Genomic DNA, 15943 nt, shown 5'->3' with positions numbered 1-15943 from the left:
TGCACGGATGTGTGACGGATTAAAGGCTGGATATCACCACTGATCAGTTACATTCACATCAGTCCCAGTTCCTTTCACTTACAGATATTTATGTGACAACATCATTTTTCTTGAATACTAAAGACATTCTTAGATAAGTGTTTTTGTAAAACCATAACCCCGTTACATGACTGTGAAAATCAGGTCTGGGAGTAATCAGATTACTGTAATGATAATTGGACATGTGGTCTGAACTGTGGGGTCGGGTAGGCAGGGAGTCGCTAATGATGGACACACAGATGATCATTTATGTATGTAGGCGGGTGAACTGAAACAAAATCAAGATGTAAGACACCAATAAAAACTAAATGATTCAGCAGCCGTCTTCAGACTCTCCCAGTTAACTTTATATGTCCTGACAACCAGCAGCATCTTCCTGAAAAGAAAGACGGGGATATTGTTGAGGCCTGTCTGGCGGCATCATCCTGACGGTGCGCCGTCGGCTAGTTGACAGCGAAGCATCGGTTCATTACTTCGCTGTGAAAGTTCGGAGGCCGTAACGTAAAAAGGCAGCGCAGCTACCAGCTGTTTTACGTAAATGATTTTATTTTGGAAACTGACTGTATGTGCGATGATATGAGAGCAAACAGCAGAATGAATTCAGTAGGGGGCGTGGCCTTGGCTGTAATCCAGCACAAGGTGAGTTACCTGTGCAGCTTCTCCACCTGGCCAGGAGGAGGTGCTGTTTGGTCATTTTATCGCGCTATAAAAAGCACTAAATGCCATTAGTTTTAACTCGATAAATATTACAAGCTATTGAAAATTATAACATAAAAGATTATGTGAAAATAATAATTTTAAAAGAAAGTTGAAAAAATATTTTTTAAAAAACTAATAAAAATGGAAAGATTCAGTTTATTCTTTTCTGCCGTGGGTCGGCACTGTTTTCCCGACTGCACACCTCTAAAAATCAGATCTGGCGCGTCTTCATACACTTCTAGGAGAATGTGTCAAAGGCGGTTCACTTCAGGTTAAATATGTGCACTGACATCACTTCCTGTTATTTTCAATAAACTATTGTAAGAAAATGGAAAAGTCCATGGTCTAACATGCTAATGTCAGAGCTCACGGCCTTGGCATTTAGCTGTTAATGTGCGAACCATAGACCGTATATGAAAAATGGACGGAGCCTCCGGCGGTTAAAAATGAAGTCTATGCAGAAGTGCATAAAACTGCAGTTCCCCCTTCATCCACTAGGGGCTGTAAAACAGATCAAATCCCCATAGACTCCCATGTTAAAAAGACCAACTTCACAGCAGGAATAAACATGTTTAAGCAGAAATAAACATGTTTACAGCAGGAATAAACACGTTTACAGCAGGAATAAACACGTTTACAGCAGGAATAAACATGTTTACAGCAGAAATAAACATGTTTACAGCAGGAATAAACACATTTACAGCAGAAATAAACATGTTTACAGCAGAAATAAACACGTTTACAGCAGAAATAAACACGTTTACAGCAGGAATAAACATGTTCACAGCAGGAATAAACACGTTTACAGCAGAAATAAACATGTTTACAGCAGAAATAAACATGTTTACAGCAGAAATAAACATGTTTACAGCAGGAATAAACATGTTTACAGCAGGAATAAACACGTTTACAGCAGGAATAAACACGTTTACAGCAGTAATAAACATGTTTACAGCAGGAATAAACACATTTACAGCAGAAATAAACACGTTTACAGCAGGAATAAACATGTTTACAGCAGAAATAAACATGTTTACAGCAGGAATAAACATGTTTACAGCAGGAATAAACATGTTTACAGCCTGGTTCAAAAATCCATTTTAGGTTTAATAGGTCAGGTTTCATGACAACTGTGGGGGGAGGGAACTCGTCCGTTTAAAAGTAATTTAATCTTAAAATTCGGCACATTTAGGGGCGTGTCCTTTTGATTGACAGGTACCTGATCTCCCGCTTCAAGTCAGAAGAACGTAGAACAACCGCGGTTTTAGCTGGTTAGCAACGTGATCTAGCTTTAGCCCGCTTACCTCCGTTAGCTGGTTAGCTCCCGTTATCTTGGTTAGCTTTTAGCTACAGAAAGCTCGGAGTTCGCTCAATGTCAATCATCCACCATGACGCTCACAGCCCCCCTCTCAGCTCCACCTCTTTGCCCATATTTGTATTTTCTGGGCGAGACGACACGCATGTCCCTGCCAAGATGGTGATGGTAGGAACCGCCCACCGAGCTTCAATTCAGCTCTTCAGAAACCTACGGGTGACATCACGGAGGCTCCGCCCATCTTTTTATATACAATCTATGGTGAGAGCCTATTAGCATTAGCTGTTAATGTGGGACCTACAGTCTTAGCGTTAGCCGCTAAGATGAGACCTGTGGTCTTACCGTTAGCTGCTAATGGTCTTTAAGTGGGCTGAAGCAGCACAAAAGCCTTTCAGTTGTGTTTACAATCAAAGATCTCCCCAGGAGTCATATAAGAGTGTGGCTGATGTCACAGGAAAAGGAAATGTGCGCTCAGAGGTGTATCCAGGAAATCTTTAATGGGGTGTTAAATCAAGAGATATCACTGATGGCTAAGTTCATTGCTTGGTCAGAATCAGTGTGTGATACATGTGGATTCTTGGTTATCTGGATAAGACTGAAAGACGAGTCATCACACCAAGAACTATGAAGAGACTCTGATCTGGTTCTACTATGGTTCAGTGGAAATCATTGGTTATACGACCACATAAAAGTGGTAGAAAAAAAGTCTGTTTTTGTCTGAAAGAAACTTAATTATTTAATTAAAAATTAAACCAGACACTGGCCTCCATGTGGAAATTTGACCAACAGTGTTCATCATACCATAAAATAAAATGTGGAGCATCTCAACCCTCTGCCTTTGCTCACCGATCTCTGCTGAGGCCTTCACAGGTGTGATGTAAGTTCAGAGAACAGTCTGAGTGCATTTTGTTGTGGTCTGAGGACCCAGTGAAGCCGTTTATTATTCATAAAGCCGCTGTCGGTCCATCTCTACAGCTTCTCCATCATTCCAGGCTGGACGTTAGAGCTCCTCTTCACATCTGTGAGAATCAAGAGTCTCTCTGTCAAATGCTCAGAGCACCATAGAACCGGTTTTCTACCTGGTTCTGGTGGAGCTTTTCTGTCCTGGTCCTGATGGGGTTTTCACACTTTGCCTGAGATAATTTTAAATGAGCTTTGGTCCAAAGATTACAGCAGTGTTTCAGGATCCTGTTCACACATGGCTTCTTTCTGCACGATGGAGCTCTGACCTGCATTTGTGAAATACTTCTTGGGTCCACGCAGTGATTTCCAGCAGAGAATCATGTCTGCTTTTAATGCAGAAGAGCCAGCCTTATCCCCAGAATACAGGGATTCCTTCTGATTCTCTTAATTGTTGAGAGTATTTTTCTGAAGAAGTTATTGATAAGGATCTGAAAATCGTTACATTTCGGTTTTATTTACATCTTCCAGAGAGACCTGACTTCTTTTTGGTTTGGGTTTGTAAATGCTTCAGACCAGGAAACATTCTGGCGTTTTGGTTTGGGTTTGTAAATGCTTCAGACCAGGAAACATTCTGGCGTTTTGGTTTGGGTTTGTAAATGCTTCAGACCAGGAAACATTCTGGCGTTTTGGTTTGGGTTTGTAAATGCTTCAGACCAGGAAACATTCTGGCGTTTTGGTTTGGCTTTAGAGGTGAAACATGGAGCTGGAGGCTGAAGCTGAGTTCAGTTCAGATAAGAAGCAGATAAAACAGTGGAGACTGTGTCAGAGTCTACGGTGTGGGAACAAGGCGAGGCTGACGGCGTGGATGCAGCAGAACAGGTGGAGCCAGCATGGCAGGAATGTTTCTTCGAGGTAATAGGAAATGGAAAACAGAGATACATGTGTATCTCAGAGACAAAGACACAAATACAACCTGGTAAATGACAGGAAACAAAAACGGTTCTGGACACACCTTTTCCTCCACATAATCTGTTTTTTACACACCTAACACACTCTACCTACCATCCACACTCGTTCCTACTCCTGACAGAAACAATGGAGCAACTTCACCAAGAGGCAGATCTGGTTCATTTAACAAACCCAAAGAAAATGCATACATGACTTTTTATAACGTAAAAATCAGGACAGACCATTAAAGGAACCAGTTATTTACTAAGAGATGTATAAACATTATTCAGTGTCCGATCTGTTTTTATTTATCTCTGGAAAAGAAAGGGATTTAATAAAGAACAATAAAAATGAATCTTTTCATCATGAAGGTTGCTGTACAGGAGGCAGCATGAGATACATGTTTGTACCAGTTCGGACCAGTTTATACCAGTTCAGATCAGTTCAGATCAGTTCAGATCAGTTCGGATCAGTTCGGACCAGTATGGACCAGTTCGGACCAGTATGGACCAGTATGGACCAGTTTGGACCAGTATGGACTAATTCGGACAAGTTCGGACCAGTATGGACCAGTGTGTACCAGTTCAGACCAGTTTGGACCAGTATAGACTGGTTGGGACCAGTATGGACCAGTTCGGACCAGTTCGGACCAGTTTGGACCAATATGGACCAGTTCAGACCAGTTCGGACCAGTTTCTGTCAGTTTGGACTAGTATGGACCAGCCAGATCACCCATCATGTCTTGCTCTTGCTGTTTTGTAGTGAAAAGTTTTCTTCCAGCTCAAAACAAACTCAGCTAATGTGTCTCATGTGAGTTTGAACCTGTGGATTATAGACAGTGACTTCTGGAAGTTTCCTGAGTCCATGCAGTGATTTCCAGCAGAAATCTGCTTTTAATGCAGAAGATCACAAGCATACAGAGATTCCTTCTCTTTATTGGACACCCGTCCATGTTTTCTTTTTACAGACGTGTTGCTGCATCAGATTCACAATCAGCTCATACTTTACATCAAATGACAAAATGTCTCAGTTTCATCATCTGACGTGTTTCATCTCCTGCTGGGAGGAAAATATGGCCGGATGGATTTATTGGTTTTATTTCCATCTGGTGATTTCTGCAAACTCTTCACTTCTCTGTATGTTGTAAAAGATTTAGTTAATCATGGTGGAGGTCCTGAAACCTCCACCGTCACCACCGTCCTCTACCGTCCTCCACCGTCCTCCAACTACCTCCACCGTCCTCCACCTACCTCCACCGTCACCACCGTCCTCTACCGTCCTCCAACTACCTCCACCGTCACCATCGTCACCACCGTCCTCTACCGTCCTCCACCGTCCTCCACCGTCCTCCAACTACCTCCACCGTCACCACCGTCCTCCACCGTCACCACCGTCCTCCAACTACCTCCACCGTCACCACCGTCCTCCACCGTCACCACCGTCCTCCAACTACCTCCACCGTCACCACCGTCCTCCACCGTCACCACCGTCCTCCAACGTCACCACCGTCCTCTACCGTCCTCCACCGTCCTCCACCGTCCTCCAACTACCTCCACCGTCACCATCGTCACCACCGTCCTCTACCATCACCACCGTCCTCCAACTACCTCCACCGTCACCACCGTCCTCCACCGTCACCACCGTCCTCCAACTACCTCCACCGTCACCACCGTCCTCCACCGTCACCACCGTCCTCCAACTACCTCCACCGTCACCACCGTCCTCCACCGTCTCCACCGTCACCCACCGTCACCACCGTCCCCACCGTCACCACCGTCACCACCGTCACCACCGTCACCACCGTCACCACCGTCCTCCAACTACCTCCACCGTCACCACCGTCCTCCACCGTCACCACCGTCCTCCACCGTCCTCCACCGTCCTCCACCGTCCTCCACCGTCTCCACCGTCACCACCGTCTCCACCGTCCTCCACCGTCACCACCGTCTCCACCGTCCTCCACCGTCTCCACCGTCCTCCACCGTCACCACCGTCCTCCACCGTCCTCCACCGTCACCACCGTCTCCACCGTCACCACCGTCTCCACCGTCCTCCACCGTCCACCACCGTCTCCACCGTCCTCCACTGTCCTCCACCGTCTCCACCGTCCTCCACCGTCACCACCGTCTCCACCGTCACCACCGTCTCCACCGTCCTCCACCGTCACCACCGTCCTCTACCGTCCTCCAACTACCTCCACCGTCACCACCGTCACCACCGTCCTCCAACTACCTCCACCGTCACCACCGTCCTCCACCGTCACCACCGTCCTCCAACTACCTCCACCGTCACCACCGTCCTCCACCGTCACCACCGTCCTCCAACTACCTCCACCGTCACCATCGTCACCACCGTCCTCTACCGTCCTCCACCGTCCTCCAACTACCTCCACCGTCACCATCGTCACCACCGTCCTCTACCATCACCACCGTCCTCCAACTACCTCCACCGTCCTCCACTGTCCTCCACCGTCTCCACCGTCCTCCACCGTCACCACCGTCTCCACCGTCACCACCGTCTCCACCGTCCTCCACCGTCTCCACCGTCCTCCACCGTCACCACCGTCCTCCACCGTCCTCCACCGTCACCACCGTCCTCCACCGTCTCCACCGTCCTCCACTGTCACCACCGTCTCCACCGTCCTCCACTGTCCACCACCGTCTTCCACCGTCACCACCGTCCTCATGAAGACATGAGGAAGGATAAGTTCCACTGCTCTATGACACAACTTTAGGTCAGAGTATCTGTTGGGAGAAAGTTTTACATGCTGCAGACTGGTTCCACGGGTTTTATCTCTGTGAAGGTAGAAGAAATAAACTGTCCGCTTGTCTCCATCTCTCAGATTTACTGGAAAGTCTGGACAGCACTCTGTCCAGCCTTCTGGAGGACAACATTCAGGTGTGGACCATGAAGGACCAGAGTGGACACACGCAGGTCCACACGCTGCTGGACAAGCTGGACGCGGCGTCCGACCAACCTGTTCCTGCTGTGCTGCGAGCCACCTCCTCCCTGAAGACCCCCACCTTGTACATCTTTACCTCTGGAACAACTGGTGAGCCTTGTGAAAAACCAGTAAAGTGGAACTGGACATTATTAACAGTGGTCCAGTTTAACGTCTGACTGTAACTGGAATTTACATGTAAAGTGTTTTACAAACTGCGTGTTTCACTACTTTTACGTAAAGTTCTGGAAAATATTCTTCATATTAACTAGAATCGTCTCTTATTCATGCAGAACAAGAAAAATAAAGTGTTATCTCTTTGAAGAATCATAAAGTTGTATCAGTGTGCTCACTATCTGTCTGTAAACATCAGGGCTGAGTGTGTCCACAGAATACGTGGTAACCACACTGATAATGGTTAATGATCAACCGGTCTGGGTTTTACTGTGTAAGACGTCCAGATTGTTGTAGTGTAACAAGTTTCCACCGGGGGCAGAAGACCAGATACGGATTAGATATAACATGTGATTAAACAGGCCTCAGAAACAGAATGAATCAGATATCAGGCATTAAGGAGTTAATTTATTTTGTTTTTCCCAGGACTCCCGAAGGCTGCAGTCATCACTCACCTCCAGAGCCTGAAGGCAGCGGCTGGATTTTGGGCATTTGGAGCAACTGAAGATGATGTGATTTACATCCCTCTGCCGCTGTACCACAGCGCAGCATCTCTAATCGGAATTGGAGGAACCATTGAGTTGGGTATGTCTCTGCTCCCACTGCATGTGGTAATCCTGGACAATAGCACAGGCCTCGGTCCTGGGTCTCCTGTTGTTCTCTGTTTCCATGCAGTTTCATATAAAAGGACATTTTTATGCTGATGACTCTCAGCTGTACATGCTAATAAAACCCACAGATACCAACTGCTTTATAACTCTCCTAGTTTTTCTCCATGACATAATGTCCTTGATGGACCAAAATTAGCTTCTGTTGAGTTATGAAAAAGTTAGAATTAAGTTTATTCCCACAATTCTGTCCCTGCTTTTTTTTCTAGTCGAGCAAATTGTTCAGAAAAAATCATGCAAACTGCTGAAATCTGGCAGACATAGTTTGGTCTAACCTTTAGTTTTGATGCTGAGGACAAACATGGACTTCAGTGTATTTTTTCCAGCTAAAATCAGCTCATTTCTTTACGCTGCTGACTTATAAGACTTTCTTTGGTTTTTTTCTCTTGTTAACTGAAAACTCTGCAGAAAGACTCATTACTGGTTAAAAAAGCACGATTCCACCAATCTCACGCTGCTTCCCTTCACTGACAGTCCAGTTCAACCCAACTCATACTACTCCAGTAAAAATCTAATTATTTAAAAAAAACAATTTATGACAATAAATATTACTTTACTTATCCTGGTTGGGAAATTTACCCATGTCAAGATGTGCTTGAGAGCGGTGGGATGTCCTGTTTAGCAACCCGGTTAAAGGATTGTTAAACGGCCTACAGTGGTTCACGTATATATATATATATGTATATATATATATATATGTATATATATATATATATATATATATATATATGTATATATGTATATATATGTATATATATATATATGTATATACATATATATATATATATATATATATATATATATATACATGTATATATATATATATATATATATATATATATAAATGTATATATATATATATATATGTATATAAATGTATGTATATATATATATATATATATATATATATGTATATATATATATATATATATATATATATGTATATATATATATATATATATATATATGTATATATATATATATATATGTATATATGTATATATATATATATATATATATATATATGTATATATATATGTATATATGTATATATATATATATATATATATATATATGTATATATATATATATATATATATATATATATATATATATATATATGTATATATATATATATATATGTATATATATATATATATATATATGTATATATATATATATATATGTATATAAATGTATGTATATATATATATATATATATATATATATATATATATATGTATATATATATATATATATATATATATGTATATAAATGTATGTATATATATATATATATATATATATATATATATATATATGTATATATATATATATATATATATATATATATATATGTATATATATATATATATATGTATATATGTATATAAATGTATGTGTAGATCCTTTTGACAGGTCATTTCATTAGTAGCTTGCGGCTGAAAAAGTGTGAGCACCCCTGATCTAGATGTTGTGTTCTTGTGTCTTCTGGTTTTGTGGAGGTGTCTTTGTTATCTGGACCCAGTGAGATGTGAGCTCAGGTCCATGTCAGATATGGAGGAGGAAGCTGTAATCAGGGGCTGCAGATGAAGCCCGCCGCTGACCACAGACCAACTGCCAAATTATGTGACCCCTCTGAGGACCTGCTGTTTCACTTCAACAAGCACTTTAATGAGAGGCAGGAACACTGGAGGTTATTATGGACAAGTTAAGAATTGTTCCAGATCTTTGCTGCTTGGTTTCCACATCATACAACCAGCCACACTTCAGGCTGCAGTTTTGTTCAGTGAACCTGATTCCAGGAAGGGTTTCTGCAGCAGATAGAGTTCCAGTGTGATGCTGCTGTCCCAGAATGAGCCTGAAAAGGCAGCAGGTTCCAGACAGACATGTTTCTGCATCAGTTCCACGAGGTCAAAGGTCAATGACCTTCATTGGTTAACAGCAACATCCCAACGAAGTGAGCAAACACTGGTGAGGCTGATGTCCTGAACTGTACTGAACATGTTTAACCTTCATCGCCTAAAGTAGGACAGAGGTTCTGACTGTCGGACCTCCTCACTTCTTTATAAAACAGGTTTCTTTGACCTGGATGGAAAATATTCTGATGTTAGGGAAAGATGTCAGGAAGCAGCCGAAGATCAACAAGTGATCAGAAAGAACATGATCCTCAGAGGGATTCCTGATCGTTCCAGATGGTTGGAATATTTCAGGTACTGGAACAAGGCAGGGTGCTTCCTGGACAGAACACATGACTTCTTGTCTGATTCCGTCTGGGGATGAAAAAGGTGCTGAAGAGTCCAACATGTGGGACTGAGCAGGTTTCAGAACCATCTGGTCCTGCATCCAGTTTCTCCAGTTGTTTCTTCTACTGACTGTAGGAGACAGACAGGCTGGAGGTGGAGACGGAGGACGTCTCAGGAGACAGACAGGCTGGAGGTGGAGACGGAGGACGTCTCAGGAGACAGACAGGCTGGAGGTGGAGACGGAGGACGTCTCAGGAGACGGACAGGCTGGAGGTGGAGACAGAGGACGTCTCAGGAGACAGACAGGCTGGAGGTGGAGACGGAGGACGTCTCAGGAGACAGACAGGCTGGAGGTGGAGACGGAGGACGTCTCAGGAGACAGACAGGCTGGAGGTGGAGACGGAGGACGTCTCAGGAGACAGACAGGCTGGAGGTGGAGACAGACAGGCTGGAGGTGGAGACGGAGGACGTCTCAGGAGACAGACAGGCTGGAGGTGGAGACGGAGGACGTCTCAGGAGACGGACAGGCTGGAGGTGGAGACAGAGGACGTCTCAGGAGACAGACAGGCTGGAGGTGGAGACGGAGGACGTCTCAGGAGACAGACAGGCTGGAGGTGGAGACGGAGGACGTCTCAGGAGACGGACAGGCTGGAGGTGGAGACAGAGGACGTCTCAGGAGACAGACAGGCTGGAGGTGGAGACGGAGGACGTCTCAGGAGACAGACAGGCTGGAGGTGGAGACGGAGGACGTCTCAGGAGACAGACAGGCTGGAGGTGGAGACGGAGGACGTCTCAGGAGACAGACAGGCTGGAGGTGGAGACAGAGGACGTCTCAGGAGACAGACAGGCTGGAGGTGGAGACAGAGGACGTCTCAGGAGACAGACAGGCTGGAGGTGGAGACGGAGGACGTCTCAGGAGACAGACAGGCTGGAGGTGGAGACGGAGGACGTCTCAGGAGACAGACAGGCTGGAGGTGGAGACGGAGGACGTCTCAGGAGACGGACAGGCTGGAGGTGGAGACAGAGGACGTCTCAGGAGACGGACAGGCTGGAGGTGGAGACAGAGGACGTCTCAGGAGACAGACAGGCTGGAGGTGGAGACGGAGGACGTCTCAGGAGACAGACAGGCTGGAGGTGGAGACGGAGGACGTCTCAGGAGACGGACAGGCTGGAGGTGGAGACGGAGGACGTCTCAGGAGACGGACAGGCTGGAGGTGGAGACGGAGGACGTCTCAGGAGACGGACAGGCTGGAGGTGGAGACAGAGGACGTCTCAGGAGACAGACAGGCTGGAGGTGGAGACGGAGGACGTCTCAGGAGACGGACAGGCTGGAGGTGGAGACGGAGGACGTCTCAGGAGACGGACAGGCTGGAGGTGGAGACGGAGGACGTCTCAGGAGACGGACAGGCTGGAGGTGGAGACGGAGGACGTCTCAGGAGACAGACAGGCTGGAGGTGGAGACGGAGGACGTCTCAGGAGACGGACAGGCTGGAGGTGGAGACAGAGGACGTCTCAGGAGACAGACAGGCTGGAGGTGGAGACGGAGGACGTCTCAGGAGACGGACAGGCTGGAGGTGGAGACAGAGGACGTCTCAGGAGACAGACAGGCTGGAGGTGGAGACAGAGGACGTCTCAGGAGACGGACAGGCTGGAGGTGGAGACGGAGGACGTCTCAGGAGACAGACAGGCTGGAGGTGGAGACAGAGGACGTCTCAGGAGACAGACAGGCTGGAGGTGGAGACGGAGGACGTCTCAGGAGACAGACAGGCTGGAGGTGGAGACGGAGGACGTCTCAGGAGACAGACAGGCTGGAGGTGGAGACGGAGGACGTCTCAGGAGACAGACAGGCTGGAGGTGGAGACAGACAGGCTGGAGGTGGAGACAGACAGGCTGGAGGTGGAGACAGACAGGCTGGAGGTGGAGACGGAGGACGTCTCAGGAGACAGACAGGCTGGAGGTGGAGACAGAGGACGTCTCAGGAGACAGACAGGCTTGAGGTGGAGACAGAGGACGTCTCAGGAGACGGACAGGCTGGAGGTGGAGACGGAGGACGTCTCAGGAGACGGACAGGCTGGAGGTGGAGACAGAGGACGTCTCAGGAGACGGACAGGCTGGAGGTGGAGACAGAGGACGTCTCAGGAGACAGACAGGCTGGAGGTGGAGACAGACAGGCTGGAGGTGGAGACGGAGGACGTCTCAGGAGACAGACAGGCTGGAGGTGGAGACAGACAGGCTGGAGGTGGAGACGGAGGACGTCTCAGGAGACAGACAGGCTGGAGGTGGAGACGGAGGACGTCTCAGGAGACAGACAGGCTGGAGGTGGAGACGGAGGACGTCTCAGGAGACAGACAGGCTGGAGGTGGAGACAGACAGGCTGGAGGTGGAGACGGAGGACGTCTCAGGAGACAGACAGGCTGGAGGTGGAGACAGACAGGCTGGAGGTGGAGACGGAGGACGTCTCAGGAGACAGACAGGCTGGAGGTGGAGACGGAGGACGTCTCAGGAGACAGACAGGCTGGAGGTGGAGACAGACAGGCTGGAGGTGGAGACGGAGGACGTCTCAGGAGACAGACAGGCTGGAGGTGGAGACGGAGGACGTCTCAGGACAGTAGCTGACAAACTGTTGGGACGTAGCAGGAAGGGAGACATGGCCGAAGGCTCCACAGTCAATGCATTTGGACGCCGCCGCCATAAATCCGAAGTTCCTACCTGCAACGACCGCAGACGAAACTCTGGCAAATGTTTTTCATTCATGCAGTCATCGGTGTCAAAGACCGTTCAGACTTCTGCGCCTCTGAAAAATATTTGTCCAAATTCTAGTTTGGACTTCTGTTGCAACTTTCTCCAGAGTTGACATTTGTGTGTCGTCCACCTGTCCAACTCCCAGGACAAACAGAGCTCAGTGGGACAACCTGTATGTTTGGGTTCAGACCTCACTTCAACCTGACTAAACCTGATTCCAGGAAGGGTTTCAACAGCAAACAGTCCTCCAGCGGGACGTTGCTATCAGGATGAAGAGGGCATGTTTCTGCAGCTCTTCCACACGTTACCAAAGGTCAGAGGTCAGTGACCTTTGATAGTTCACGGCAGCGTCACAGCAGACTGAGTAAACACACCTTGATGTCCTGACAGGTGGAACCAAGAACCTTGAACACACGTGAACCTTTAGATCAGGAGGATCAGACTCGTCCTAGTCCAGGTACAACATACATCTGGTCTCCAGTGAGTTTGACCAGTGCAGTACCATAAAGTACTGTTTAGTACAAAGTACAAGTACATGACGGGTATTTACATTTAATGAACTCAACTGAACCTGGTTGCTGGGATGAGCTCCGGCTTCCTGCAGCCCTGGACTGGAACAAGTGGTTAAGAAACTGAATGGATGGATGAAGTCAAATTTAAAGTTATTATTAAACAGAATCGTGAACAAACTGAAATTTCAACTATATCTCACCTCAGTTACACTTTTACTTTATTTGATTTATTTATTCAAATTTATTTATTTTATTTGATTAAACGACACTTTTCGAACTAAATGTCAAATTAAAATTTATTACATTTTTTTACTTGCATATTATATTTGACATTCATTTAAACATTTATTCCAGCTTCCAGATTGGCATTTATTTATTAAAAAAGCAAATATTTTATTCCAGGTATCTGCAGTTAAAAAATCTAGTATTTCACATGATGATCAGAGTAACTTTCCCACATCTAGAAGTTATTTTAAATCTACATACGTGTACATTTTCATATGAGTGTGATGATCCTGAACTGACTTACAGCAACATACAAACTAAAGTCACGTCTAGAAGAGCTGAACGTGTCGTGCTGGCTTGTCGTGTGATGAGGGAACGTTTCCGTTTCTCCTCCTGCAGCGCCCGTCTGATGCGCTGATACTCAGCATGCAGGGGATGAGAGGGATCTGCATTAGTCTGCAGGACAGAAACAGCTCTCCACAGGTTGACCTACGACCTCAGAGCAGATGTTTCTGAATCCTGGACAGAGAGTCCACAGAGCCATACTAGACCTCCATAGAGCAGGAAGGGTTAGTACGGTTGCGTTGCAGAGGATCTAGCTGCTGGCTCCAGACCTGAGTTTCATCAGGAAGTAGATCCTCTGCTGTACTTCGTTGCAGATGAAATCCACACGATGGGACCGTGAAAGGACAATGTTCACGTGCGTTCCCAAACATTTAAAGAGGACCTTCTGTGTCTTGGTGGGATTCAGCACGAGGACATTCAGTCACACCACATCGCTTCACTGCTCACGCCATCAGGGAAGGCGTTTCCCCTCCTCAGTCAACCGGAGCCGTGTCATCAGAGAGTTAGATGAGATGGTGGTCAGGAGGTGGGACTCCACTGCTGGCTGCGACCCGGGTGGAGCGGGCGGTGCTGACCCAGCTGCACCAGCTGCTGTCTGTTGGTGAGGAAGGAGCGACACCAGTGAATGGGATGGAGATTAAAGTCCAACTGCTGCGTTTAGGAAAGAAGTATATCTGTTTTGACTCTATTGAGTGCAGAGACACCAGCTATGATCTGCCAGCAGATTCCAACTCTTTAGAAAACTCATCCAACTCATTGAGAAAACCTGAATCATTTTCTCATGTTTTCTGTTGAATTATACCGTAGTCCAGCAGCACATCTCCAACCTCCCCTGTCTGGTCCAGATTCCCACAGAGAAGCTGTGATTCATAATAAAACCCTCTCGTTTAGCCTCATTGGAAGGACATCAGCTGGTGACTAAAAGCAGCAAACTCAACCCTAAAATAATTCTGTAACTAAGTTATTTCCTCGTGAATGATTCCCCCTGGGCTGATCAGAGCAGACGAACAGGAAAATTTAGGTTTTATATAGAAGTCTGACAACAGCAACAGGACCTGGATCAGTAAGTCTCAACGACAAGCTGCAAATGTGGATCCAAATCAGACTTTTTTGCCATTTCTAGTACCGGGTCGGACCTCTGTGGTAGATTCACCAAAGTTCTAGAAACATTACTCATAGGCTGTGCTCCGTATTGACATGAAGACACATGCATGATGAGAATCTCCCGTTCCACCTCATCATGATGAGAATCTCCCGTTCCACCTCATCATGATGAGAATCTCCCGTTCCACCTCATCATGATGAATCTCCCGTTCCACCTCATCACCATGAGAATCTCCCGTTCCACCTCATCACCATGAGAATCTCCCGTTCCACCTCATCACCATGAGAATCTCCCGTTCCACCTCATCACCATGAGAATCTCCCGTTCCACCTCATCACCATGAGAATCTCCCGTTCCACCTCATCACCATGACAATCTCCCGTTCCACCTCATCACCATGACAATCTCCCGTTCCACCACATCATGATGAGAATCTCCCGTTCCACCACATCATGATGGGAATCTCCCGTTCCACCTCATCACCATGACAATCTCCCGTTCCACCACATCATGATGAGAATCTCCCGTTCCACCTCATCACCATGACAATCTCCCGTTCCACCACATCATGATGAGAATCTCCCGTTCCACCACATCATGATGGGAATCTCCCGTTCCACCTCATCACCATGACAATCTCCCGTTCCACCACATCATGATGAGAATCTCCCGTTCCACCTCATCACCATGAAAATCTCCCGTTCCACCACATCATGATGAGAATCTCCTGTTCCACCTCATCACCATGACAATCTCCCGTTCCACCACATCATGATGAGAATCTCCCGTTCCACCTCATCACCATGACAATCTCCCGTTCCACCTCATCACCATGACAATCTCCCGTTCCACCTCATCACCATGAGAATCTCCCGTTCCACCTCATCACCATGAGAATCTCCCGTTCCACCTCATCACCATGAGAATCTCCCGTTCCACCTCATCACCATGAGAATCTCCCGTTCCACCTCATCACCATGACAATCTCCCGTTCCACCTCATCACCATGAGAATCTCCCGTTCCACCACATCACCATGACAATCTCCCGTTCCACCTCATCACCATGACAATCTCCCGTTC

General features: G+C 46.7%; 1 protein-coding gene across 1 annotated transcript in view; it reads left to right on the top strand.

Moving 5' to 3' along the window:
• Positions 1-15943, top strand: part of slc27a6 (solute carrier family 27 member 6) — a gene marked incomplete at its 5' end in the record, with an annotated part of 48153 nt that overhangs the window by 12450 nt on the left and 19760 nt on the right. Inside the window, 2 exons of the mRNA XM_079257121.1 lie at positions 6747-6956; positions 7446-7604. Coding sequence (XP_079113247.1) covers positions 6747-6956; positions 7446-7604 — 369 coding nt within the window. The remainder of the gene's footprint in view (positions 1-6746; positions 6957-7445; positions 7605-15943) is intronic.

Source organism: Telmatherina bonti (assembly GCF_933228915.1).
Source record: "Telmatherina bonti genome assembly, chromosome: 17".
Classification (NCBI taxonomy): domain Eukaryota; kingdom Metazoa; phylum Chordata; class Actinopteri; order Atheriniformes; family Telmatherinidae; genus Telmatherina; species Telmatherina bonti.
The sequence above is the reverse complement of the archived record's forward strand: the minus strand, read 5'-3'. Positions and strand labels throughout refer to the sequence as shown.